This window comes from Dermacentor silvarum, chromosome 10 (assembly GCF_013339745.2).
Source record: "Dermacentor silvarum isolate Dsil-2018 chromosome 10, BIME_Dsil_1.4, whole genome shotgun sequence".
NCBI lineage: Eukaryota > Metazoa > Arthropoda > Arachnida > Ixodida > Ixodidae > Dermacentor > Dermacentor silvarum.
The window spans coordinates 141557577-141584566 of record NC_051163.1 but is presented as its reverse complement, the minus strand read 5'-3'; the positions used below and the strand labels follow the sequence as shown (position 1 = coordinate 141584566).

The following is a 26990-nucleotide window of genomic DNA, read 5'->3' as shown; positions in this document are numbered from 1 at the left end:
AATGGACATATGCAAATTTAACAGCGCTATTTGAGCTAGAGCTCGCTAAGGTACGAGTCAGGCTCAAAAGGAACAGAAGACGTAAACCCAAGAGCTGGTGGGATGAGGAGGTTAAGAAGGCCATAGAGAAACATCAGGAAGCATCCAGGGAACACAGATATTCAAAGCGGAGGGGTGAACCAGAAGCTGATGTAGACAGAAAATGGAATAACTTCTTATACTGTAGAAGGGAAGCATCCCATTTGATCAATGAGAAGATTCGAAAAAAGGGGACCCAATGGTTGTCAGAAGTAAAAACAGAAGGATAGAAAAGCAGCGAAAAAATTTTGGAAACATCTCAACTCCTTGAGTAATAAGACCAGCCTAGAGCAGAGGTTTATAGTGTCACGAGCCTCGAGAAGTAGTCCTGAAGGTTTAATAAACGTAGAGCAGCTGGCTCTTGGAAGAGGCGATCGTCGGGGCTGGCTCGAGCAGAGAAGGAGCGCGCGGTCTTCTTTCTTCTCTTGGGCTCGACCCACTCTTGCCCTCGACCCACTACCTACAGGTGGCAATATCACCCCTTCCGAACAAAAACATCGCCTCGATGCTAAAAAAAGAAAAATAGGCGTAGAAGACAAAGAAAAAGAAGGCAGGCACGCTCTGCAATTTCCTCGGCGTCAGCTGTAAATAGGTCAGCGTCTTGACACGGCAGCATAGCGTCCAGCATCGTCTGGACTTCGCGACCGTAGAGAAGGCGAAAGGGCGTGAAGCGCGTCGTCTCTTGCACGGCGGTGTTATAGGCGAAGGTCACGTAAGGCAAGATCCGATCCCATGTTTTGTGTTGAACGTCAATGTACATTGCGAGCATGTCTGTGACAGTCTTATTCAGTCGCTCGGTAAGTCCGTTAGTCTGCGGATGGTACGCGGTCGTCTTGCGATGCCTGGTGTTGCTCAATTCAAAAACTTCGTCCATAAGCTGCGCTGTGAATGCTGTCCCTCTGTCTGTTATTACAGTGGAGGGAGCACCGTGACGCAAGACGATGTGGCTGGCGCATGAAGAACTGCGCTACCTCTGAGGCCGTGGCTCGTGGGATCGCCTGCGTCTCAGCATAGCGTGTTAAATAATCAGTCGCGACGATCACCCATTTGTTACCGTCGGCCGAGAGAGGAAACGGTCCGAGAATGTCCATGCCGACTTGGTCGAAAGGCGTGTGAGGTGCTTCAATTGGCTGAAGTAAGCCAGCCGGTTTAACGGATGGTGTCTTGCGGCGCTGGCATTCACGGCAGCCTTTAACGTACTGTTTGACGCTTCCCGAAAGCCCGGGCCAATAGTACATTTCGCTTACTCTAGCGAGTGTTCGTGAAAAGCCTAAATGACCAGATGTCGGTTCGTCATGGCAAGCGAAGAGGATGTCGTCGCGCATGTCCCTTGGAACCACCAGGAGGTGGTTCCTGGAGGTGGTGGACCACCACGGCTGGTCGAACGAGCATTCTTCTTATAAAGCACGTTGCCTCGCAGACAGAAGGACGTCAGCGAGCGGGACAGATGGCGTGGTATGGTTGTGTCGCGGCCCTCTAAATGATCGATGATCGGTCTAATCTCAGCGTCGTCACGCTGACGTCTGCTCAAGTCCGACGAACTAATGTCGCCCAGGAAGCCGTCATCATCCTTTGTTTCCTGACTGGCAGGATCAATGGGTGCGCGGGACAGCGTGTCAGCGTCTTCATGCTTACGGCCAGACTTATAAACGATGGTGATGTCAAATTCCTGTAGCCGCAAGCTCCACCGTGCCAGTCGTCCTGAAGGGTCGCGCATGCTTGCCAACCAACAGAGGGCATGGTGGTCCGTCACTACTTTGAAGGGACGACCATAGAGATAGGGGCGAAACTTTATGATCGCCCACACGACCGCGAGGCACTCTTTCTCCGTAGTCGAATAATTCGCCTCGGCACGGGACAGGGAGCGGCTGGCATACGCTATAACTCTTTCCACTCCATCTTGAAGCTGGACGAGCACTGCGCCAAGGCCAATGTTGCTGGCATCGGTAGGCACCTCAGTATCAGCGTCATTTTCAAAATGTGCAAGAACGGGTGCTGACTGCAGGCGCTGTCGTAATTCAGCAAAAGCCGCCTGTTGATCATTATGCCACACAAATGGCGTATCGTCCCTTGTAAGGCGTGTCAGGGGTTCCGCTATCTTCGAAAAGCCTTTAATAAACCGGCGATAGTAGGCGCACAAACCCAGGAAGCGCCGGACGGCCTTCTTATTGGCAGGAGCTGGAAACGCGGCCACAGCGGCAAGCTTGTCGGGATCGGGTCGGACCCCTTTGGCGCTTACTACATGCCCGAGGAACTTGAGCTCTTCGTAACCAAAGTGGCACTTTTCGGGCTTAAGTGTGAGGTCTGCCGATCGGATGGCTTCTAGCACACTCCGTAGGCGGTGAAGATGCTGCTCGAACGTTTCAGAGAAGATGACCACATCATCCAGGTACACAAGACAGGCCTGCCACTTCAGTCCAGTAAGGACAGTGTCCATCATTCGCTGGAAAGTAGCCGGGGCTGAACACAATCCAAAAGGAAGCACTCGAAATTCATAGAGCCCATCTGGAGTCACAAAGGCTGTTTTCTCGCGGTCGCGTTCGTCTACCTCGATTTGCCGGTACCCGCTTTTTAAATCGAGAGAAGAAAAATAGTGGGCACGCCGTAGTCTATCTAACGAGTCGTCGATACGCGGCAGCGGGTACACGTCCTTTTTAGTCACGTTGTTGAGCTTGCGGTAGTCGAGACAGAAGCGTAGCGTTCCATCTTTCTTTTTGACAAGAACGACCGGAGACGACCACGGGCTGTTGGAAGGTTCGATGACGCCATCGTCAAGCATCTACCGGAATTGCGTACGTATGGCTTCGCGTTCTTTTGCCGACACGCGGTAAGGCTGCTGGTGTATCGGGCGTGCGTCTTCGTACGTGATGATCCTGTGTTTAGTGATGGAAGTGTGGCGTACCTTGGAAGAATGTGCGAAGCAGGTCCTGAATTCAAGCAAGAGCTTGCGCAGTGCTGTCTGGCTATCGGTAGACAGTTCAGAATTGATGTCGAGATGGCCCAGAGACGTGTCTGCTGTCTCCACTACTTCTGGTGTGAAGCAGTTGTTAACGTTTGCTACTGCGTCAGCAAACGCTAACGAAGTGCCGCGGAACAGGTGTCGGTGCTCGTAGCTAAAGTTGGTAACAAGCAATTGCGAATGACCATCACGAATCTGTATAACACTTCGAGGCACACAAACACCTTGCTTCAGTAGGTGTTCCAAGTTACTTTCGGCCACCGCTTCGCCATCGCGTAAGCCACAGCATGTAACATCGACGAGGACACTGGCTCGTGGAGGAAGCGTTACACTGTCTGCCGAAACACGAAGTACGTCGTCGCGCCGTTGGCCGTCTTGCACGTCGATTGCTTGTTCGGCAGAGAAAGTGATACGACGCTCTTGCAGATCGATAATCGCGCCGTACTCCTGCAAGAAGTCAACCCCAAGAATAACGTCACGGGAGCATTCGCGTAAGACAAGGCAGCTCGCTACGAATGTAGATCCTTGAAGCTCAACTCTAGTCGTGCAGGCGCCCAGTGGAGTAACGACATGGCCGCCAGCCGTCCGAATCTGCGAGTTATGCCAGGGCGTGATCACTTTCTTCAGCTGCGCTGCTATTTTCCCGCTTAGTATCGTGTAGTCTGCGCCGGTGTCCACTAAAGCACTAACGGCATAACCTAAATAGTCACTGGTATATCGAGCGAAAGCCGGTCGTCCCGTTCAGCTGCAGGTGATGTCGGATCGGTAGGTTTCCGTAACTGCGTCCGTCGGAGGTCTTCAGCGCTTTGACCGTCAGCGACCTCGCCCCCAAAGATCGCCTCAGTTAGTTTTCCCTGCGGGGACTGGTCAACCGCTCGGGAGAATACCGCTGGGGCGGAGGTGAAAATCGTCTGGGAGACGGCGATCGCGACTGCCGCCTGGCAGGCGGTAGCAAGCGCTGCTGAGAGAGGTAGTCTTCAATGTCCCGGGGTCGCTGGCCGTATCGGGGTGGCGGCGAGTATGCGGAAAAGCCGCGAATCCCAAGGCGCCGTATGGGCACTGGCGGTACAGGTGGTCAGCTTCACCGCAGTGGAAGCACACAGGCCGATGATCGGGTGTGCGCCAAACATCCGACTTCCGAGGGGGCGGGCGTCTGTCGTCGACATAGTGAACCGCTTGCTCCGAATGGTGGGCAAATGGAGCGGCATGAACAACCGGCGGCGGTGTATACCCAGCGTCGTAGTACGACATCGGCTGCGCCGACTGAATTGACACCGTAGGAGGAGCACGAAGGAACAGCGGCGGAGAGGGAGCAGGGCGCTTCAGGGCCTCCGCGTAGGTCGCACGCGGATATTCAGGAGTTACTGCCGCAGCGTTAGCAGGAGGGAAGGTGTCACGAAGCGCCTGGTGCACTTCGTCCTTGATAATGCTCGCTATGGAGCTTACCGTAGGGTGCGGTGTTACGGCGGCCTTTTGCAACTCTTCACGCACGACAGAGCGGATGAGTTCTCGCAGACAGTCACCGTTGCTTCCTATGGCCGTGAAAATGTCAGCAGCAGACATGCTGTTCGCTTGCCGCTCATACATGTTCGAGCGATGCAGAAGCATCTTTTCCATACTCACGGCCTCGGACAAGAACTCTGCGACCGTTTTCGGAGGGCTCCGTACGAGGCCAGCGAAGAGTTGCTCCTTGACCCCGCGCATCAGATGACGTAACTTATTCTCCTCCGTCATTCTTGGATCCGCCCGTCGGAAGAGGCGCGTCATGTCTTCGACGTAAGTGGTCACAGTTTCGTTTGGCAACTGGACGCGGGCCTGAATCGCACGTTCCGCTCGTTCGTGGCGATCAGCACTGGTGTATGTCTCCGAAAGCTGACGACAAAACTCGCGCCACGACGTCAGTTGCTCCTCGCGGTTCTGAAACCACGTACGCGCGCCATCCTCCAGGTAGAAGTAGACGTGTCGGAGTTTTTCCGTGTCGTTCCATTCGTTCACGGAGACCACGCGCTCGTATTCGACCATCCAGTCTTCGACGTCTTCGAACACTGTGCCATGAAACGTCTTCGGGATCCGTGGGCTCTGAAATGTGTACCGGTTCGACATCGTGCTTCCCGTACCGGTTGGGGCGGTTTGAAGAGAAGCGCTGGTCATACCGGTTGATGTGGTGGGAACTGTAGCGTTGACGACTTCTGGAGACAGTCCCCTGATCCTGCGGCTGGCCCGATGCACGGGAGTGTCGACAGGCACTGGATTCGTAGCGCGGATCCTTGGAGGGGTCTGCAACATCCGTGAGGACGCTTACCCAGCACCTCCACCAGTTTGTCACGAGCCTCGAGAAGTAGTCCTGAAGGTTTAATAAACGTAGAGCAGCTGGCTCTTGGAAGACGCGACCGTCGGGGCTGGCTCGAGCAGAGAAGGAGCGCGCGGTCTTCTTTCTTCTCTTGGGCTCGACCCACTCTTGCCCTCGACCCACTACCTACAGGTGGCAATAGTTACAGTTCAAGGTGTTCGGCTAGAAGGAGATGAGGCAATGGAACATATAAGAACAATGATGACAGAAAAATTTAAAGAACGTAACGTAGCGTGTGCTCAATCAGGTGAGGATCAACTAGTTAGTGCAGTGGCTCCACTTGAACAAAGCGAGTGGGAAAGGGCAGAGAAGAGGGTTCCTAGTAGCACGTCGACAGGTCCTGATGGCATCCCAATAATGTTAATAAATACATTGAGCCCAAAATCTAAGAAAGCATTAAGAGAGGCAGTGAGCAAAATGATAATGGATGGTAAAGCCACCGACGGGTGGAGACTGAGCAGGATGAGCATGATATATAAGGGAAAGGGGGACAAAGCCGACATAAACAACTACCGTCCCATAACAGTGACGTCAGTGGTTTACAGGGTGGTGGTGCAGATTATAAAGGACAGACAGGAGGCATGGGTGGAGAGCGAGGAGGTGCTTGGGGAACTACAAAATGGGTTCCGGAAACAAAGAAGGTTAGAAGATAATCTGTTCTCATTGACGCAGTGTATTGAAATAGCAGAAGCCCCTATGGCTCGCATTTCTGGATATAAAGAGAGCCTATGACAGTGTAATCCAAAAGGATTTGTGGGACATACTGGGCGCTCTAGATGTGGAAGATGGAGTAAGTAATCTTTTGAAAGATATCTATAAAAGTAACAAGGTGCTTATAAAATGGGAAAACAAGGTATCTGGGCCTATAGAGATACAGCAGGGGCTTAGGCAGGGTTCCCTCTGTCACCTGTGTTGTTCATGCTGTATTTACAAGGATTAGAGAAAAAATTAGAGAGGAGCGGACTTGGCTTCAACCTTTCCTTTTTCAAGCAAGGAGAATGGATTAAACAGTCATTACCACGACTGATGAACGTTTCTGATTCTGTCTGATTCCGACATCGTCGCATCCACGCGCGTACACAAGTCCAGGATATCTTCGATGTAGCTAGTGAAGGACTCTCCCGGCTGTTGGGGTCGTTCTCGCAAGCGGGCTTCTGCTCGCACCTTGCGCGCAGCAGGACGACCAAACACAGCTAGCAATGAGGTCCTGAACGCGGACCATATCGGAATTTCCGTCTCGTGGTTGTGTACCAGAGGCTTGCCACGCCGGCGAGGTAAAAGAGTACGTTGCTTAGTTTCGCGGCATCGTCCCATTTATTGATGACGCTTACTCGCTCGTACGTGGACAGCCAGTCCTCCAAGTCGTGGTCGTCTGTGCCGCTGAAAACAGGAGGATCCTTGTGGTGAGGTAGACCAAAGCACACAACGGATGGTGCAGGAGGCGTTTGCTGGGACGTCGGCTGAGATGCGTCCTGAGACATGGTTGAAGAGAAGGTACGGGATCGAAGCTCCAGGATGCGTTCGAGCGTAGCAACCTCCACCACTTGTAAAGGCGTTTATTGCACGCAAGCGTTAGAGCCTACCGTTGGATCAGTTCAGGGAACTGCGAGCCCGAGCGGCGTAGTCCGAGCGATGCGCTAGAGAAACTGACCCACTAGACAGCGCTGGTAAGGATGCCGCACTGCATCGGCCCTCTTCTTCACTACAGTTGCAATAATTTGGAAGAAATGCTTGTCAGGGAAATCGGGAGGTAATTACTAAAGTTAGTGCGGTCACCTGTTTTGAAAATAGGGATTATTTCCGCTTTTCTCCAGTCGTCGGGCACGTTTCCGGAGTTTAGTGATTGCGTGAATATTAAGTTCAAAGTTTTGGCTGATGGTGAAATAGTATTTTTAAGAAGCTTGCTGGTAATTTGGTTGCAGCCAGCAGATGAAGATAGTTTAAGTGCACTAATTAGGTTATGATTATTTCAGGAATTTCGTTTAAGGGGGAGTTGGGGGCGGTTTCAACGGATAAGCTTCTCAAGCTCAACATACTGATGAAAAATAATTGTTCAGGGCAGTAGCGTACTGTTCACTTTTAATTGGCTCACCGTCGGAGTTAACAAGATCAATGGTGTTGGTGCGTGATTTAGTTGACAGTAGACGCCAGAATTTGTTAGGGTTTGATTGGAGTATTGAAAGAAGGTCGGATGAGTAAAACTTGTCTTTTGCGTCCTTTAATTCTTTAAGATATGTAGCAACACTCAGCCAGTACTTTTCCCACGTTTCTAGATTGTTATTGCATGATGCCATTCTATATAGACATTTTTTCCTGTTCAAGAGAGACTTGAGACGTTTGGAAAACCAGGGGTTGTTGGAATCGGATTTAACAGTTATTGTTGGTATGTACTTATTTTTTAAGTTGAGAAGTGCGTTCTTGAAAAACTTCCAGTTAGTATTAACGGATCGAGTCGGATACGAGTGTTCGAAACTGTCGAGAGAAATTCCGAGTTCATGGTTAATAGCGTCATAATTTGCCTCTCTTGTAGTCAACAATTTGTTTATTCATAGGCGATCGTTTTTTGATTAGGAGTGAAATACAGATGTGCAGGAGATTGTGGTCACTAATACCTAGCAACGTGTTGATTCCGGTAACATCATCAGGATTGGGTGTTAATAAAAGGTCCAGTGCATTTTCGCCTCTAGTAGGGTGTGTTACGACTTGCTGCAGACTGAAGTCTTGTAATAGGTCGAGGAATTGTTGCGCTTCGTTGGACGGTGAACTGTTCGGGACAGAGAGCAAGGTCCAGTTCATGCCAGGGTAATTAATGTCACCGAAGAGGTAGTCACCGGGCGTCCGTTGGGAAAGTGCGTTTTAATTTTAGTAAGGCTCTTGGAAAGGTTATCACAAAAGGAAGGCTGTCTATCGGGGGGCCGGTGGCAGATACCAAGGACGAATTTCGACGATGTGCTGTATACGCTGACAAATGAAAGTTGAAGGTGATCGTCATGGAAGATAAGTGAAGATGATAACGTGCTTCTTACAGCAATGCGTACCCCACCTCATCTCTTACCACTCCTGTCATGGCGATATAGGGTGAAGTTTTGATAAGTGGAGAAAACCTCGTGATCTGCGATATCTGGATTCAACCACGTTTCAGTTCGCATGGTGTCATCGAGGAATCTCATCACGCTTGCGTATTATGCTGCGAAGGTTGGTAAAAGCGATGTTCAACGACCAAGTTCGGGGCCGTGGAAAATTCACAGAACCATGCCAATTGCCACTTACAGTTCATTGCCACGTCCAGTGCATTGGTACTGTTAGAAAAGGGTACAGTTCAACTCAGAAATTCTTTAACACTATCTGAAGAGGCGTCATAGAAATAACATTTGTTTTCTACGTGCAGTTTTTCGAGTTTGACTTTGAAAGCGCAGTTTTTGGGCCGGACGGACTGCAGCAGTTTTGTACGAGCTTGGCGTGTGGCGGCAGCGAAGTCTTCTCTAATGGCGTAGCCTGAGTCTTTTAGCTTTCGGCCATAACCAAGGATACTTTCTTTAGTTTTCAAGTGGGTTAGTGTAACAACAACGGGTCGTTTTTTTTTTTCACAGAATTTTCCAATTCTATGCACGCGCTCGATGGAGCTGGGGTCTAATTTTAAGTCGAGTTTGCTGTATAGCGCGAGTACTTTTTCCTCGGACTGCTTCCATGATTCGTTTTCGCTATCGTCCAAGCCCAAGAAAAGCAGATTGTTCCGGCGCATTCGGTTGCTGGCATCGATACTTGCAGCCTTGAGCGCGGCAAGTTCCAGTTGAACTTGGGCTGCGTTGAGTTCTGCGTGAGAGGTTTTTTTTTTTATGCCCGATTATCCAGGACTAACGTACATCAGTCATTTCGCCTGGCAACCTCCGCAATCAACAACGTCATCAATCACGGGACCTGCTCGTGCGCTTCCTAATGTGCCACCAATCGACGCATGCCCGGGGCACCACAACGCCGGCAACAGATCATGTATCCGCACTCGAATGAGTGCGGATACATGGTCACTTAGGGTAGTTATTTCCTTTTGTATGGATTTTTTCCTCTTGTATGGCGGCACATTAGGAAGCGCACGAGCAGGTCCCGTCATTGGTGACGTTGATGGCGGAGGTTGCTAGGCGAAATGGCTGATGTACGTTAGTCCTGGATAATCGGGCACAGGCGGCGGTTCATTTGAATTTAAAATAGGTCGGTTCGGTGCAGAGCGAAGGCTCTGGTCCGCGACTGAATTTCCGGGGATATGTGCGCATGGGCGGGAAGCCAGGGTAAATGGCAGCAGGACAGCAGCACCTGGAAGGTCAGAAGGACATGAAGCATTCTGTTGCCGGCGTTGTCGTGCCCCGCGTATGCGTCGATTGGCGGCACATTAGGAAGCGCACGAGCAGGTCCCGTGATTGGTGACGTTGTTGATGGCGGCTCTGGTCGGCGACTGAATTTCCGGGGATATTCCTGCATGGGCGGGAAGCCAGGGTAAATGGCAGCAGGACAGCAGCACCTGGAAGGTCAGAAGGACATGAAGCATTCTGTTGCCGGCGTTGTCGTGCCCCGCGTATGCGTCGATTGGCGGCACATTAGGAAGCGCACGAGCAGGTCCCGTGATTGGTGACGTTGTTGATGGCGGCTCTGGTCGGCGACTGAATTTCCGGGGATATTCCTGCATGGGCGGGAAGCCAGGGTAAATGGCAGCAGGACAGCAGCACCTGGAAGGTCAGAAGGACATGAAGCATTCTGTTGCCGGCGTTGTCGTGCCCCGCGTATGCGTCGATTGGCGGCACATTAGGAAGCGCACGAGCAGGTCCCGTGATTGGTGACGTTGTTGATGGCGGCTCTGGTCGGCGACTGAATTTCCGGGGATATTCCTGCATGGGCGGGAAGCCAGGGTAAATGGCAGCAGGACAGCAGCACCTGGAAGGTCAGAAGGACATGAAGCATTCTGTTGCCGGCGTTGTCGTGCCCCGCGTATGCGTCGATTGGCGGCACATTAGGAAGCGCACGAGCAGGTCCCGTGATTGGTGACGTTGTTGATGGCGGCTCTGGTCGGCGACTGAATTTCCGGGGATATTCCTGCATGGGCGGGAAGCCAGGGTAAATGGCAGCAGGACAGCAGCACCTGGAAGGTCAGAAGGACATGAAGCATTCTGTTGCCGGCGTTGTCGTGCCCCGCGTATGCGTCGATTGGCGGCACATTAGGAAGCGCACGAGCAGGTCCCGTGATTGGTGACGTTGTTGATGGCGGCTCTGGTCGGCGACTGAATTTCCGGGGATATTCCTGCATGGGCGGGAAGCCAGGGTAAATGGCAGCAGGACAGCAGCACCTGGAAGGTCAGAAGGACATGAAGCATTCTGTTGCCGGCGTTGTCGTGCCCCGCGTATGCGTCGATTGGCGGCACATTAGGAAGCGCACGAGCAGGTCCCGTGATTGGTGACGTTGTTGATGGCGGCTCTGGTCGGCGACTGAATTTCCGGGGATATTCCTGCATGGGCGGGAAGCCAGGGTAAATGGCAGCAGGACAGCAGCACCTGGAAGGTCAGAAGGACATGAAGCATTCTGTTGCCGGCGTTGTCGTGCCCCGCGTATGCGTCGATTGGCGGCACATTAGGAAGCGCACGAGCAGGTCCCGTGATTGGTGACGTTGTTGATGGCGGCTCTGGTCGGCGACTGAATTTCCGGGGATATTCCTGCATGGGCGGGAAGCCAGGGTAAATGGCAGCAGGACAGCAGCACCTGGAAGGTCAGAAGGACATGAAGCATTCTGTCGCCGGCGTTGTCGTGCCCCGCGTATGCGTCGGTTGGCGGGACATTAGGAAGCGCACGAGCAGGTCCCGTGATTGGTGACGTTGTTGATGGCGGCTCTGGTCGGCGACTGAATTTCCGGGGATATTCCTGCATGGGCGGGAAGCCAGGGTAAATGGCAGCAGGACAGCAGCACCTGGAAGGTCAGAAGGACATGAAGCATTCTGTTGCCGGCGTTGTCGTGCCCCGCGTATGCGTCGATTGGCGGCACATTAGGAAGCGCACGAGCAGGTCCCGTGATTGGTGACGTTGTTGATGGCGGCTCTGGTCGGCGACTGAATTTCCGGGGATATTCCTGCATGGGCGGGAAGCCAGGGTAAATGGCAGCAGGACAGCAGCACCTGGAAGGTCAGAAGGACATGAAGCATTCTGTCGCCGGCGTTGTCGTGCCCCGCGTATGCGTCGGTTGGCGGGACATTAGGAAGCGCACGAGCAGGTCCCGTGATTGGTGACGTTGTTGATGGCGGAGGTTGCCAGGCCAAACGGCTGATCGGGCACAGGCGGCAGTGAGTCCTCCACTGTGAGTCAATGTTTTGCCTGTACAAATACCTCTTGCACCCCATCTACTTTCTTCCATTTTCCTCAGTCGGTCTTCAAAATCAATTTTACTCTGAGCCTCCCTTCAAAATCTCCCTGCACAGCTTCATTTGTAGTCTTCCCGTGGGCGCCCAACGCGAGGCGTCCCACTGACCTTTGGTTTCCATCGAGTCCTGATTGTACCCCTGACTTCAAGCAAACAACCGCATTTCCAAATGTAAGCCCTGGAACCATTACTCCTTTCCACATGCCCCGTAGCACCTCGTACCTATTGTATCCCCATAGCGCTCTGTGTTTCATTATGGCCGCATTTCTCTTTCATTTTGCTATTATTGTTTTGCCTGTGTCTCCAGATATCTATCGCCTGCGTTTATCTATATACCAAGGTATTTGTATTCTTTTACCCGAGGTATTTCCTGGCCCTGTATCAACCCTGTCTGTTCACTGTTTTCATTGAATACCATAAAACCTGATTTCTAACCCCCCTCCCCCCTGCATGTTCCACGCATTCTATGCGCTTTGTGGGCACTTCCGGTCCTGTCCCGCCGGGAGCCGGTGTTTCATCGTCACTACCATTTTTGTTCGTAATGGCGGCCCTGTTCAATTTTTCCTTGGCTGCTTGGGGGTTTCTTCCACTGCCTTCCGTGCACCACGTTCCATATTGAGTTCATTTCTCAGCTCTGCGATCCGTTTCACAAGCTCATCCTGGACATCTTCCATTTTCTTTAGCCTAGCATCGACGTCACATTGTTTGTCGATTGGCTTGGCTCAGTTTCCACGCTATTCTCATAGGACCCGTCGTCTACCTTGAGTGACCCGCTGCACGCTTTCTCGCCTTTTTGCCATATGTTGCACTTGGCGTTCTCAAACGCTATCACGAAACCTTGCGAAGCACGTACCTACAAAAAGCCGATACGCACAGAACATAAAACCTTAAAATGCCAGAATTTCATTATCCGCAATTAGTCACAAAGTATCAGACTTAATTCATGACTCACATTCGCACGTGTTCGGACACGTGGCCACGCTCTGACTGTCCTACAAAAGCAATATTCTGGATACAAATACACACACGCTAACAACACTAATGGCTAACATCCCTGACACTTCCAACCTACTATTTCAAGACTAAAAGATTTAACGTACCACGCGGTTGCACGTATTCAAACACGTGTCAGGAAAATACGTTCTTACTGTCCTAAAAAACGAAATACACCCGATACACACACGAAGAAGGAAACAAAAAAATATCTGATGGCCCTGTCTCTTCCAACCTACTATTTAAAGGCTAAAAAAAACAGCATGTCTAACAACAGAAGCAAGCTCAAAGCATGCACAAAAAAAACCCTATGTTTTCGTCGCCGCCACGGAGCCCCGCAAAAACACGTCCGTCCACCATGACTGTCCATCGACTGGCCACACGTGTAACCGTGTGGCAGCGCCACTTACCGGTTTCCTCACAAAGCGCCACGCGCCAGCCCGCACGTTCAACATACTTCCCCATTGTAGCCACTGTAGCAGGATGAAGGCCTCTTCCTGTGATCTCCAATTAACCCTGTCTTGCGCTGATTGATTCCAACTTGCGCCCGCAAATTTCCTAACTTCATCACCCCACCTAGTTTCCTGCCGTCCTCGACTGCGCTTCCCTTCTTTTGGTATCCATTCTGTAACTCTAATGGTCCAGCTCCATTTTCCGGCTTAATGTCAACTAGAATATTGGCTATCCCCGTTTGTTCTCTGATCCACACCGATCTCTTCCTGTCTCTTAACGTTAGGCCTAACATTTTTCGTTCCATCGCTCTTTGTGCCGTCCTTAACTTGTTCTCCATACTTGATGCTATTCCAGATACAAGGTTTCTCCCTTTTTTATGAAATTGTCAAGACAGACATCGGCTGCAGCGCGGCCGAACTGGTCTACGGAGCGACACTACGCCTTCCAGGAGAATTCTTCACGGGCAGTCCGCAAGACGGCTGTACAGCTACCGCAGCCTACGCACTTAGGCTACGAGACATAATGGAAAACCTTCGAGCTACGCCACCGCGATGGGCAGCGCCGCGCGCGGTGTACGTACCATCAGAACTCGGCTCGTGCACACAGGTGTTTGTGCGCCATGACGCAGTTCATCGGCCACTCCAACGACCGTATAACGGGCCATTCTGAGTGCTACGTCGAGGTAACAAGCAGTTCACTATCGACGTGCGCGGTCGTCACGAAGTGGTATCACTCGATCGGCTGAAGCCAGCGCACATTGAGGATGCAAACACCGTTTCACATGCAGCGCCACCTGTGACACCACCCTCCAAGGCTCTACTCGTTCAATCACGTCCGGGTCACCAATGTTCTCTGCTGACTTCCAGCCACGCTCGCGTCCCACACAACAAAATAAAGGTAGAAAATACGCTTAAAATAACACCCAGTGACACAAAAAACCGCACCCGAAAACGATGCCACAGGAAAAGGCCAGCAAAAGGCCTTTTAGCCTCGTGGCGGGGCTTCGTGGCGCCTGCTAAAGCGAGAGAGCGAGCCGTGTTTGTGCTATCTGTTGTCTGCTAAAGCACAGCGCGCTCGCGCACTTTAGCAGACGACACGAAGCCCCTGTGCGCCTGCGCTGCTTAGCTTCGATGCGCGGTCGCGACGTGTGCGCTGGCGCTCCGCGGAGCGTGGCCACGCGGCGCCATGTTCGCACTAAGAGTGGACGACACTGTACATCAACAATTCGCGTACTCTGTCGTGAACAGTTTTCCTCTCCTGCTCATCAAGCATGTGGAGATGGCGGAAAGGCGGCCACGAGAACGTTGCGATTTCGTGAAGCTCTCCTATGGACAGTTTTATTTGAAGAAATTCTAGCGTCCTCGACTTGAGCTTGCGCACTTCTGGGGAGTCTGTCGAAGCAGCAGTAAGGTGCTTCTTCAGTTTTGTGTAGTACATAAATACAAGGGGCAGCGTTCCAACTTTGCTCTGCTCAAGCTTTTCGCTGGCTTCCTTGAAGGGCTCCAAGAATTCGACCACCTCCGTCAGCAAGGCCTTATTGACGTCTTCCAAGAGGAGATTGCCCCTTGAATCCAGGACGTTCTCTATCGCATCGTACTGAGTTAGCACGGACTTGATCATGGCGAGCTTCGAATTCCACCGCGTGCATATCTCCTGGCACTGTTGAACATTGGTCTATGAACATTGGTTTGAACATTGAACAATGAAGTGCCAGTCACCCTCCCGTCTTGTTATTTACGTTGTTAGCATGCTCGCGGAGCCGGTGGTTGATGCAACGGCCCGTTTGTCCGACATAAAAACGCTTACATGGTAAAGGTATCTTATATACGACGCCGACACTGCATTTCACCCATTCGTTTTGGTGATTCTTGCCACATGCTTTCTTTTCTCTCTTTTCGGGTTAGTAATTTTGCAAATTTTTCCAAGCTTATTCGGCGCGGAAAACACGACTCGAACGTTAGCTTTTGGCCGATCTTCTTGATGTTGTGCGACACTTTATGGATGTATGGGATTACAGTGAACTTTCTTTTTTCTTTATACATCTCTTGGGAGGTGGGGACCACGGTGGAGCCAGATGCCCTGATATTCTTAAGTTGCTTCTCCGCTACGGACACTAACAGGTGCCTCGGGTAACCTGCTTCTAAAAGGCGTGAAGTTTGCTGGCCCAAACTTCGGCTCGTCATGTGTGGGCAAGACTTTTCCAGGGCGTTCTTAAGGCAGAGATTGGCGATTGCCCTTTTTATTAGTTTTGAATGGGCTGATTTGAACGGGAGGAGGGGTTTGTTTGCTCGTGGTTCATAGCTCCAGCACACGCAGTTTTCTTTAAAAGCGAACCTGACATCATGAAAACGAATATTGTCTTCAGTTCGAAGTTCATGGGTGATTTGTAATGGATACAGGCATTTCTCTGTGAGAGCAAGAACTTTTGCGGATTCTCGGCTAAAATCTGTCGGGTCACACTCTAAAAGAAATAAAAAATCCATAAAAGAAATAAAAATGTCCATGTCATTTTGCGCGCAATGATACACGGTCTTATGGAAAACCAAGAAGCCCAAGTGAAAACCCTATTCCAAAAGAACTTGTTCTTGGGCAAGTTAGTGCCTACTAAACGTATTATTTCTGGTGCCAAGTAGGACATGCAGCAGGAGAAAGGAGCATGGTGCTCTGTCCCCTTTTCCGTGTTGCGCCAGTAACATGTTTAGCAAGCCTTTATGCTTCTGGCTAGTTAGGAGGCGTCATACCCGCACCTGCCAGATTAGCTTGAGGAGGGAATTTTTATTGTAGGGTCAGCTGATGTTAAGAGCGCGACAAGAGACAGACACAAGGTTCGTCTGTCATATTGTCACGTAGTAGTGACGCTGAAGAAAACAGTCGTAAAACAGTGTACGACGAAACGGGTTGTTTATTGGGCGAACCTGTGCCCACAAAAGCAAGGTACACTCAAAGCACAACGATAGCGGCGAACACAGTCGGCGATCGTCGAAAATCTGATCAGCGGCGAAACGCGTCGGCTTTTATACCTGAGTCATCGAAGGTTCTAGATTAATCCCTGATGCCCGCGTGTCTTCCAGAAGTTCTAGACAATTCGCGTCAGTCATGCAATCAGATAACAGAAGCGTCGGTGAAAACAGGCAATGGAAAGAAGCATCGATAACGTTCTAGAAACTTCCGATACAGGCGCGTCCTGCGCCGAGCGATAACGTTTAACATTTGTTAGCCGGTGGAAAGCGGCCACCGGTGAAAGATAAACATGTATACGTGTCAATATATTTGTTGCCGCGTTTTGCTTGGGCTGTTTTCATTTTTAATAGATTCTCCAGTTATTAGCCTACACCCATATCACAAATCTATATATGGCGTCTCCTAGGCGTCTTCATAGTCGTCACAGCCTCACGCGAATATTCGGTAGAACGAAAGCTTTTAATTCCTCAGCGTTGCCACGAGCAATTGCACTCTGGAAGGATCTTGCTGACAGCCGTGCTTCCATCAATAAACGTTCCGCGAGAATTTATACTCTCACTTCTTGTAAAGTTCTGTGTTCAATATTGTATACAATTTTTTTCTCATTAATTAATAACGTTCCTTTGTTCCTCTTTATGATCTAAGTCTGTTGTATTTGTTCCCCCATCACTCAATGCTCTTAATGGAACCTGTGACGTATTTATAAATAAAATAAAAATAAAATGTGAGAAGTGCGGGTTCTTTTTATTTTTAAGAAAAAATTTATTCTCTGAGAACTGTTCATCTTGGCAGCTTGATAAATGCTGCTGCTACAAAGAGTGTTCAAAAAACAGAAAAACGGGCAGTAGATGCACATTTCATGTTTTTGTGTTTTTAATAAGCTGCCATATGGTGATCTCCGTGATGAAAGTGGCCTAGCTGGACAATGGGACTGTCACAAAAGAGCGCGCGCTGCGCGTCACGTAAGCCAGCGAAAGAACACGCCGGCCCCACGGCAACTTCAACCAAGGGGGAGAGCGCATATGCCTCAAACAGCCGACGCGACAAACGGAGTGTAGACGTCTAAAACATCGACGAAGCGACGGTAACCGGAGAGAGGGAGAGAGCACGCGCCGAGACACCTTCTTACCCGGCGAGTCGAGATTGCTACAGCGTGAGCGCACAGTCCTGCGTCCCTAGCGAGCTCTTCGTTGCAAGGTACAGCGGCAGCAACGGTATCCATCGCGGCGAACGCAAACGCAGCTGCCATGATGCAGCCAGCGCCTCGGCCGTTTACGCAAGTGGTGACGTATCATGGCGCATTCTGATTCGCTGAGAGCAATGAAATCTGTGACGACACTGCTTCAGTGTCAAATCTGGGGTGAGAGAAATTGAGGAAGAGATGTTTGGTCTTTGTTTACGAATTTCTCCGCTAATAACTCATACTTTTGCACCCAACAAAAACTGCATGCATCCCTGAAGGTCCCTCTTTTATTCCAGCTGAACTTCCTGTTTCTCTTTAGTGTCGCTTTAAGCACTCTTTTGTGACAGGGACACATATGTCCCGCTGTTTTCTCCTATACAAACTCTTGTCAGCCTTTAGATTTGACTTTCGCGAACAATGCCCGGTCAGTAACATACTCGTAAAGCTTCAGAAACGAATTTGCCCTTTATAAAGGAGAATCCCCCCTGTACGCGTGAGCGGTTGCCTTGTTACCTTGACTGCAGCATGGTTCCTGTGGCTTGAGGATTCTGCTCGACTGGTCGTAAGTGGCATATGATCTGTAATGGAAGAGGCATTGCCATTGTAATACGCAAAACCTATGCCAAACCTTGGGTGTATAAAAAAGAAAAGTTAGCATTTTACATTTCGCTCAGACTACCGCATTTTTATTAGAAAATCACCGCCCCTTCTACTCCGTAAAGATGCTCGAACAACGAAGCTGTGCATTCGCGTCCGCTTGGCTCCATCGTGCGAGGAGCGCGCTGCGCAAACACCTTATACTGCTTATACTCCCGAGGAAGAAGCTGCCCGACGTGGGCACCAGCGAGAGCTTGCACACGTCGTGAGGCACGCGCTAGGAACGCCGTTGCCCGTGGAAGCTGACGCGTCCCATGCCCCGCAACGCGCTAAGAACGCCGTCGGCCGTGAACGCTGATTTTTAAACCCCGGCGCTTCTCCTCCTCCCCGGCGCGCGCTCCGATTGGTCGGCTCCTCTCCTCCCGGCGAGCGGGTCACGTATCCTCTCCGGCTCTGCTCCTGCGTGACGGCGGCCGTCATCGCCGGCGCACGCTCGCCTAAGAACAGCTCCGCTGTGCGGGCACTTACGTTTCTGAACGATAAACAATGGTACCGAATTCCACGTCGATCTTTCTCAGTGGTGACGACCATGTTATTCAATTTTGCCATAATTTTCCTTATGTCCGTAATTCTTGTGTTACTATATCCTTGACTGCGTCTATCTTCGCGTTTTTGTTTATTGCGACATTGTCATGTGTTCTTTCTGTGTGTGTGTGTGTGTGTGTGGGTGTGTGTGTAAGTACTCCCCGACCTCTTTATTCCTATTATTTGTGGCATGAATGGTGGCGTTCAGTGGGCACAAATCTGCGCAGAAATGGTGCACAAGGAGGTGGTGATGTTCCAGCCCAAGCTGCGCCAGATCAGCGCTGGCATCTCGGGCCTCGCCCAGGACCTGCAGCGCAGGATGAAGGTCCTCTAGGGATTCGCTCGTGATGTGTGTCGCGTGGCGATGCCTACGAGAAGAGTACGTACGCTCTCTGTTAGGCAACGTTGTGCCCATTCGTAGGTAAATAAAGACGTTTATATGAGTGCATGGTGGAGCACGCCGTGCGCGCACCTGCCAACTGTATATATACTCTACATGTATACATATCTTAAAATAAAGCATAATTCGGTTTTGTAGGAAAGCTTAACTAACAGCGTGTTCATTTGGACGTGTTGGTGGTAAATCTTGTTAAACAGCACCTTCAACCAGCGCGACACGGGACACGGCGAAAGCACCACAGGACAGAGCACTAAGAGTCTAATGCATTATTTCCAGTATCGGTATATGAAGGCATGACGAAGGTATACACATGCAAAGCAAAAAAAAAAAAAGTCGCAGTTTCGCCCGAAAGGCGCAGCATCGAGTGCGATAGTAAATTAATAGACACATAGAAAGTAAGGATAGTAGTTTTAGTGGCCGTATAAACTTGTAAACATTCGCTTACTAACTAAATTAACAAGCACCGTGTCACGCGCGCAGAGGTAAACATGAACACATCTCGTTCGATGACCGCGAAAACTCCTGTCAAAACGCTGGAGTGAGGAAGCGCGTCAGCAGCAGCAAGCGAATGGACCTTCGTGCTGTCTCTGGCTTCAGCGCGAAATAAACGTCGAAAGCACAGCGCATACGAAGCTACCGGCCGTCCGCGTACTTTGTCCACATCGCAGGTCGCTTTGAAGATGAGTCAGCACTTTGCCCACGTCGCAACTCGCTTTCAAGAAACGGCGCCCGCGAGCCCGCGCCCTATGCAGCAGGCGCCGAAGAAGAAGGTGCCCTCTTCGTCGCATCACCTCCGTGCCTCGTGCGCGAAAGAAGACGGCGCGTTTCGGCCCCGCCTTCCTCCCTCGCGCGTGCGAGATTGAGCGGCGATCGTCGATTTACCATCACAATCTTTCACTCGCACATACAGATCTAGTACGGCGTGCGGCGACGATGTTATCGTTTTTGGAATGCGGAACATCACGGCGATGGCGACCGCAGAAATGCGCTTGGAGTGACCATTTAATTGCTATCGCAATAAACAGGATTAGCACCACAGATATTCTACTTTTGTCGACATAGGGAGAGGGACGGAGAGCACATGTCCCTGCGTGTACTTGGAAAATCTCGCTTACGCGTTACTTTTAAAGCGAATAACTTTCCTTGCCTCTTCCGCTCGTAATTGGCAGATACCGAGCCGCCGGTGTGTCGCCCTACGCGCGCATTGATCTGTGCGAGTTTCTTCGGTCTGCCGGGCCCTTTCGCCAGTGCGAAGCAAGTCCCGGCCGAACGGCAACGGTACGTTCAGAGAAATCTTGCGACTGTTTTACTTGGGAATCTTGCTTCTAATTAGGCCTTTGCCTAATCTCTGTGGGCTGTTTGCTTGGGAATCTTGCTTTTAAATGGGCCTACCCCCTCTGAAGCTTTCCTTTACGTGGCTCACCCCTCCCCATCCAACTCCCTCTGTCTGTCATCTTGCCTGTCATGGCCCCGCCCCGCCTGCTGCTTGTTGCCGTCATGTCGAATAAACAAAAAGTTAGTCGTTAATTCATCCCTCCTCCACGTGCCTCGTGTTTTTATTTATTTATTTGTTTATATACAATACCTCAAATACCCCTGTTGAGAGGGCTTTACGTGAGGGGTGGGCGAGCATACAGATTAGCAGGAACACGATACTACTGCAGTAAGCATTGAAATGAGGTTCCAGGAAGGGAAAGGCAAAAACTTACCTGCATGCACCTTCTCTCTGATGATTTCGGCGGGTCAAATGCGCAAAAAGGGGTGTTTGATCTACCCTCTGACATGTCGGGGACAAAATTTGGCAAGGACACCCCATGCGGAGCTGCCCAACTTGAAGCCCAAGTTTTCAGTGAACAGCACCTTTCGGTTCCTTAGACTTCAAACAACTTTCTTCTCGCTGTGTCTGGGCTGCCGAGAACACGTGCGACACGGTTGCAGTGATAGCTCTAAACTAGAGATGGGTCGCTCAGGAGCGAACCGGATCTTGTGAGCGGCTCTTTTTAAAGAGCGAGTGAGCGGCGGTTCAGTAAAAAATGTCACAGTTTCGCCCTATGTGCGAAGCAATGAATGCGATAGCAACACAGCAATGTCATACGAAGTAAGGTGAGCGGCTTTAGTAGCAATATGAATTGTAGTAAACATGAGCTGATTAAGTAAGCAGGTGTGCTGCGGCGTAAGTAGACCGACATGAAGAGAGACTCGATGACCACGAGAAGGCGCGTGTGAAATGGTGGTGTTGATGAGAAGCGCTTCCCGTGGGCAGCGCGTGCGAAGGGACACACCTGTAGCGCCGCACTGCCGATCCTGGCAGCATTGCATGTGTAGCGTGCGTTGGAAAATGTGGCCCGACTATTACTAAGTGAATGAACAAGCGTGGTGTGAGCGTGCACAAAGAAACATGAATAGATCACACTGAATGACTGCAGACAACGACTGTCAAAACGCTGGCAGCAAGCGCAAACGCCGCAGCGGCGAAGGTACGTGCGGTCTATCGCTTCAACGGAAACTGAGCGGCGAATGCACGGCGCATAAAGGTCAGAGCCGTGGGGAGATACGAGACGGTGCGGGCGGAGCAACGAGCGCGGTTGTTGTCAGAGTAGAAGGGTGCCCCCCCCGCTCCCTCCGGCGCTGGCTTCCCGCTTCCTTGCTTGCGCGTGGGAGATTGAGTGCGTTCGCTCTCCGTGACAGCGCGCGTCCCCGCACGCTTCCGCTCGGGCATACGGCGCGCGGCGAAGATTTTATCTATAGGGAACCTCCCGGCGACGCCGACGGCAGAAATCCGGTTGAAGTGTCCATATAATTGCTATCGCAATAAAATGAGCGGCGGTTCTTTTGGAGAAAGGGAGCCGGTTCTCTCGCGTTCAGAAAGCCGTGCCGATGCGTTCCATCAGAGCCGTGTCTTCTGCTGGGTGCGACTTCCGCGCCATCTATTAGCAGTACGAAAAAGCAACTGCCCTCCCACCCTTCCTCGCAAGAATCGCCTTCACCTCCTCGCCTTCGGCAGAAGAACGAAAGAACCGCCGCTCACTTACTGAACCACGGCTCCCTCGCTCTTCAAAAGAGCGGCTCAAAAGATCCGGCTCGCTCCTGAGAGCCGCTCTTTTCGCTGCGGTTCCTCCCTCGCTCTTCAAAAGATCCGGCTCGCTCCTGAGCGCGCCGCTCTTTTAGCCACGGCTCCCGCGCTCTTCAAAAGACCCGGCTCGCTCCTGAGCGCTCAGGAGCGGGCCGCTCTTTTGAAGACCGAGGGAGCCGTGGTTCAGTAAGTGAGCGGCGTTTCTTTCGGAGTGAGGAAGCCGGTTCGCTCTCCTAGAATGAGCCGTGCCGAACCGTTCCATCAGAGCTGGGTCTTCTGCTGGGTTTCGAGGTTTCGATTTCTGACCGATGAATGGTGGCCGGTGTGGGCAGACTCGCGCTACTGGTACTCGCTCGCAGTGGTGTGCGAACCACGGCGACTTTGGTTTTTTTGTGCGTCCTATGGTGGTGGCACCCGATGTCACCGAGGGGAGAAGTAAAGAAGTCTTAATTGGCAAAGGATGGTACCGTTCGTTGCCTTCTGCTGTTCGAACGCTGTCTCACGACTCTCACCGATCGCACATCGGGCGCTGGTCCAATAGCACTTCGAAGATGGTCTTCCGTGTCTTTAAAGACAACAGGTGAACGTACAGTTTACGTCCTGGTGTTCATTTGTGCTAATTAGTGTAGTCATGAAAATGTCGCCTATGACATCCACTTCTTTGCATTTTCTGAGCGTGTATCATAAAGTTCTTGTCAACTGTATCATTAGCACGTCATTAAATCAAGGCCAATGATCTGTTGAGTTATAATAGAACTTCATTCCTTTTTTTTTTGTCTTGGCGTATGATGGTATGATCGCCAGTATCGCGCGTGCACTCAAAGAAGAAAAAAAAACGAAAGGTACGTGCGGTAGTTTTGTGGATCTTTCGTGTGATTTTTGTATATTACTTCAAGAAATGATTTCTACATTAATTTTGCATGGCGTTACAGCTTACTCATATTATAGTGAACGTACGTATGTGAATAAATGAATAAAGTTGAAATATAATGTACAATCATTTTGTGCATTTATTTTGACAAAAGTTGATTTTAAAGTAGCACAAAAACAGACAAGCTTCTGTAATGACGATGAAGTTACATATCTTTTTTTCTGAAGAAAATACGTCGGATTCTGCCTGTCACAGTATCATAACCATTTTATCCCCAATATCAGAAAAGAAAGTTTCATTACAACTAAAAATTCACGCTTTTAATATATGTAAAAATAATCTCTAAACATAGCGAAAATACCAATAACTTGGTTATTAAATTATGCATATATTGTTTTTTTAAAGCCAGATAACTATAGAATATGCATAACACAGGTTACACGTTTAAGTGAACCGGTGAGCCGTTCAAATGAACCGGCTCATTTCAGTGAGCTGAGCCGTTCCGAGCCGCTCACTGAAGTGAGCCGCTTTGCCCATCTCTAACTCATACGTCCCTGCTGCTTTCCTTAAGTTGGGCGAAACCTCAGCAACACATCCACCCCCTAAAGGTGGCAACGCTTATGTGCATAAGGTTTCGCACAACTTAATGAAAGTCATAGGGGAAGTATGGGGTGGTTCCTCTGTTTCCTGTGTCATGCAAGTTGGCACAACTGCGCAAACGCGTCACGGGTAGTCGAGTAAGGAAATACTGTACGACGAAACACGAGTATCAGTATGTCCCATGCGCTACTTCTGTCATGTACATAATTCATGTACAGCGGTCGTGTTTACTTGGGACAGACTGGCCAGTACCTGAACGACAGGTTGCGACAGCACTTGAGGTGTTTGAAATAAGGAGAAGGGTTTGGATCTTGCCTTGGACTGCGAAAGTTGCGGTTGCTATATGTAGTTGAAGAATGTGGAAGTTGGAGGCCGTGGAAAAACAAAATTAGAATACGAGCTTTTCGAAGCAGTGTTAATTGAAAGTTCTTTTCAATTCTGGATCTGATACGTGCGTTAGCGTGGCTTTGGTGGCACTTTAAACAAAGAAGCGCGATTCACAGGTAGCCACAGGTAAGCTAGTTCTTCTACTTCTGTTTCGTTTTTGATGTCTCTTGTCTCTTGTGCCAGTTGTGCGCAGTTGACAGCGTACACATGCTTCCCAATTATCATGGTTGAAGAAGAGATCGTGTACACATTGTTAGCAATTTTTACCATATTTCCTTGTTTTCTGTGCCTGCTCTGTTTGTTGCTGGTTTTGGGTGTCTTGGGCGCATGTGCACATTGTCCTGGTGCAGCAAAATTTTCCAATAAACGTTCACAGTTGTCAGAAGCGCTTGGCCCGCCTGTCTCACCTCACATTGTCCCATCTATTGCACTTTACTGTACTCTAATATGCATCACTAACTGGCCCAACGTTCTACTCTTCTGAAGTTCCTACTGGTACTTCGCACTTGTCAAAGTCAGGCCAGCAGCCATACTGCATACAATGTATAGCTTTATGGACTGGCAGTTCATGTCAGGGATTTATTCTGGCTTAATTGCATCACGGAAAGTAAAAGAAGACAACAACAAGCAGGACACAAGTGCCTACTCTTAACTATAGTTTTAATAAGAAAACAGAAATCACACATAACACGTGGTGATATGAAGTGACATCATTCATTCAAAAACAAATTCTTCATCCAATGTAACTGAAAATGAGCGATGTGTTTGTCCTTTGCATTGTGAATCTGCCAAAGCTTAATTATCTTATGTACTCTTTGGTCATAATTTCTGTTCAACGCAGATGTTTGGGCTAATTTGTGATAACAGAACTTGGACATCATAACAAGCGCGAAGGAACGCGAACACGAAGAAGAGACACATAGACTAGCGCCCGTCCAGTCTGTGTGTCTCTTTGGGTCCACGTTCCTTTGTGCTTGTTATGATGTCCAAGTTCCATAATTTTGGGCTATAACGAGTTTTGTGGAACACAGGAATAAAGCCACATTTTTTGCAGTACGTTGCAATGTGCGGATGAGATTTGTTAGGCACAAACAACTCGATTCACCCCAATCTCAATTTAATACAATGTCCGTCTACACATTGTAGGCATAACAAGATGGCGATGGCCGACTGTACACAACCTCCATTGCACCACCTGCTTCAAATCGTGCTACACGCTACAACCACATTGTTTTCCTGGCTGCAGTATTTTTTCTCACATCAGAGCAAATCTCTGTTCCCAAGCTTCCTACAGAAAAAAACTTTTAGCCCATAGGGACCAACTGCGCTTTTGCCGATGAAAAAGCACAAAAGCATACAAAACAACTGCAACCATTTTTTACTTGGCTCATCTCATTCATTGTATTCCATCGTCATGCCTAATTCAGTTGTGCAAATCATTTTTTCACAGGCCCTTGTTAGGAGTTTTGTGCTGTGACAAAAAAGGCAGACGCAATAAAATGAAAAAGGTTTGTTGTGGCTTGCGGCATAATATACATCCATCAAACTAGGTCACAAGTGTTGTGTAGTCTGGAGTCCTCAAAAGGTTGTGCCTACATTGGACAGAAGGGATGCTGTATTAATGCGTGATTGGGGGAGCATGACTCATCTGTGTGAAACAACCTGCCCTCACGCATTGTCAAACACTGACAAATGTGGCGGCAGTACTGTGTTCAACAAAACTCACACTGTAGCCACGTATCATGACCAGACAACATGCGAGGCAATTGTGGCTTCTGAAATAAAGAAAATGACAAATGCATCAGTCATCTATCAGTTGCACTGCACGAAAAATTTTAACAGATAACATCGCATCATGTCACCACTTGTTATTATATATTGTCTGTTTCTTGATTATAAAGCTTGATGTGAGAGCTGAGGCTTGTGTCCTGTGTACATATCTTCGTTCACTTTTTGTGGTGCCATTACACCAAAATTGGGACAACCAAGTGGCCACACGCTGCTTTTGTCATGTTATAGTGGTGCTTGCAAAGCAGGAAGACAATGCACATAATGCCACGCCATGTCAGCATGCCCACTCGTTGCACACGCAGAAGATTACCTTTAGAACAAGGTGCGCAGGCTGCATATGTGCTCAGCTGCACCGACAGCCATGTGCAGTGATGGCTGTGCTATAAAAGAGGACGCGCACAGCAAGTGCACTGGGCTCCTTTCAGGGCCCCCTTAAAAGCTAAGTTTGTCATTTCTTGTTTCTGTTATAAGCTAGTGCAAACAAATGAACTTGTCTTATTCCCATTAAGAAGTTTTGTAGATTAGGTAGAAAATTTATGAAAGCATAGATTTATTATTTTCACCTTTCTGTTAGAACATCGTACAAATGCATAAGTAGTATATATCACCTTGTTTCATGTAAGCTTTTTCCATGCTGAAAGAAAGGCATACATTTAAAAAATAAGCTTGGTTGCAACGTGTGAAGGAATTGTGTCATGTCACATAGTGTTCCTGAAATCAAAATATAGTCGCGACTTTCCTGTGACTGACTTTATCTAACACACTGAAAAGGAAAATGACCCTTTAAACAACAGACTCAAAAAGAAGAAAAAAGCCACAGCACATTATTACGAGAACTGCAGCACAATAACACACAAGGACGACACAAAGAAACGACCTGGACGAGCGCTGAACTTACAACAGGTTTTATTGTAGCCAATGTCACATACATTTTACTACACAAATGTCATTAGCTGCACATGCATAGAAATGCCATCTCTTTATCTGAGAGTTGTATCGATGGCACGCTAACACACCTTTCCCCTAGCCGGGAAATACGTCCTGCTTCAACAATTTCTCGAGTGAAGCGCGATTTGCTTTTCATAATGACAGACGTGTTATGCAGGTCAGGTGAACAATCCTTACATGTTAAACAATGACAAGCCAGGAAACATTGAAAGTCTTTCCCTTCATGCATGCCGTTTTCACATTGTTTGCATGCTCCCTAACACTTAATCTAACGTTGACACATCTCCCAGTTTGGCCAAGATACACCTTTCCGCATCTTAGATAGATTTCGTAGACTACACCTTCTGCGCTATCAACAAAGGGTGG

At 49.6% G+C, this 26990-nt stretch overlaps 1 protein-coding gene across 6 annotated transcripts in view; it reads left to right on the top strand.

Annotated features, from left to right (window-relative positions):
- LOC119431015 (mitogen-activated protein kinase 14A-like) overlaps positions 1-18987 on the top strand; it is a 398975-nt gene extending 379988 nt beyond the window's left edge. For 2 of the 6 annotated variants that reach the window (XM_049656875.1, XM_049656876.1), the window contains exon 12: positions 18782-18977. In XM_049656875.1, coding sequence (XP_049512832.1) covers positions 18782-18888 — 107 coding nt within the window. In that variant the 3' untranslated portion in view covers positions 18889-18977. Of the gene's footprint in view, positions 1-18781 lie in introns of all 6 variants that reach the window. The other 4 variants (XM_049656879.1, XM_049656873.1, XM_049656872.1 and 1 more) reach the window with 4 other exon arrangements.
- The last annotated feature ends 8003 nt before the right edge of the window (positions 18988-26990 follow it).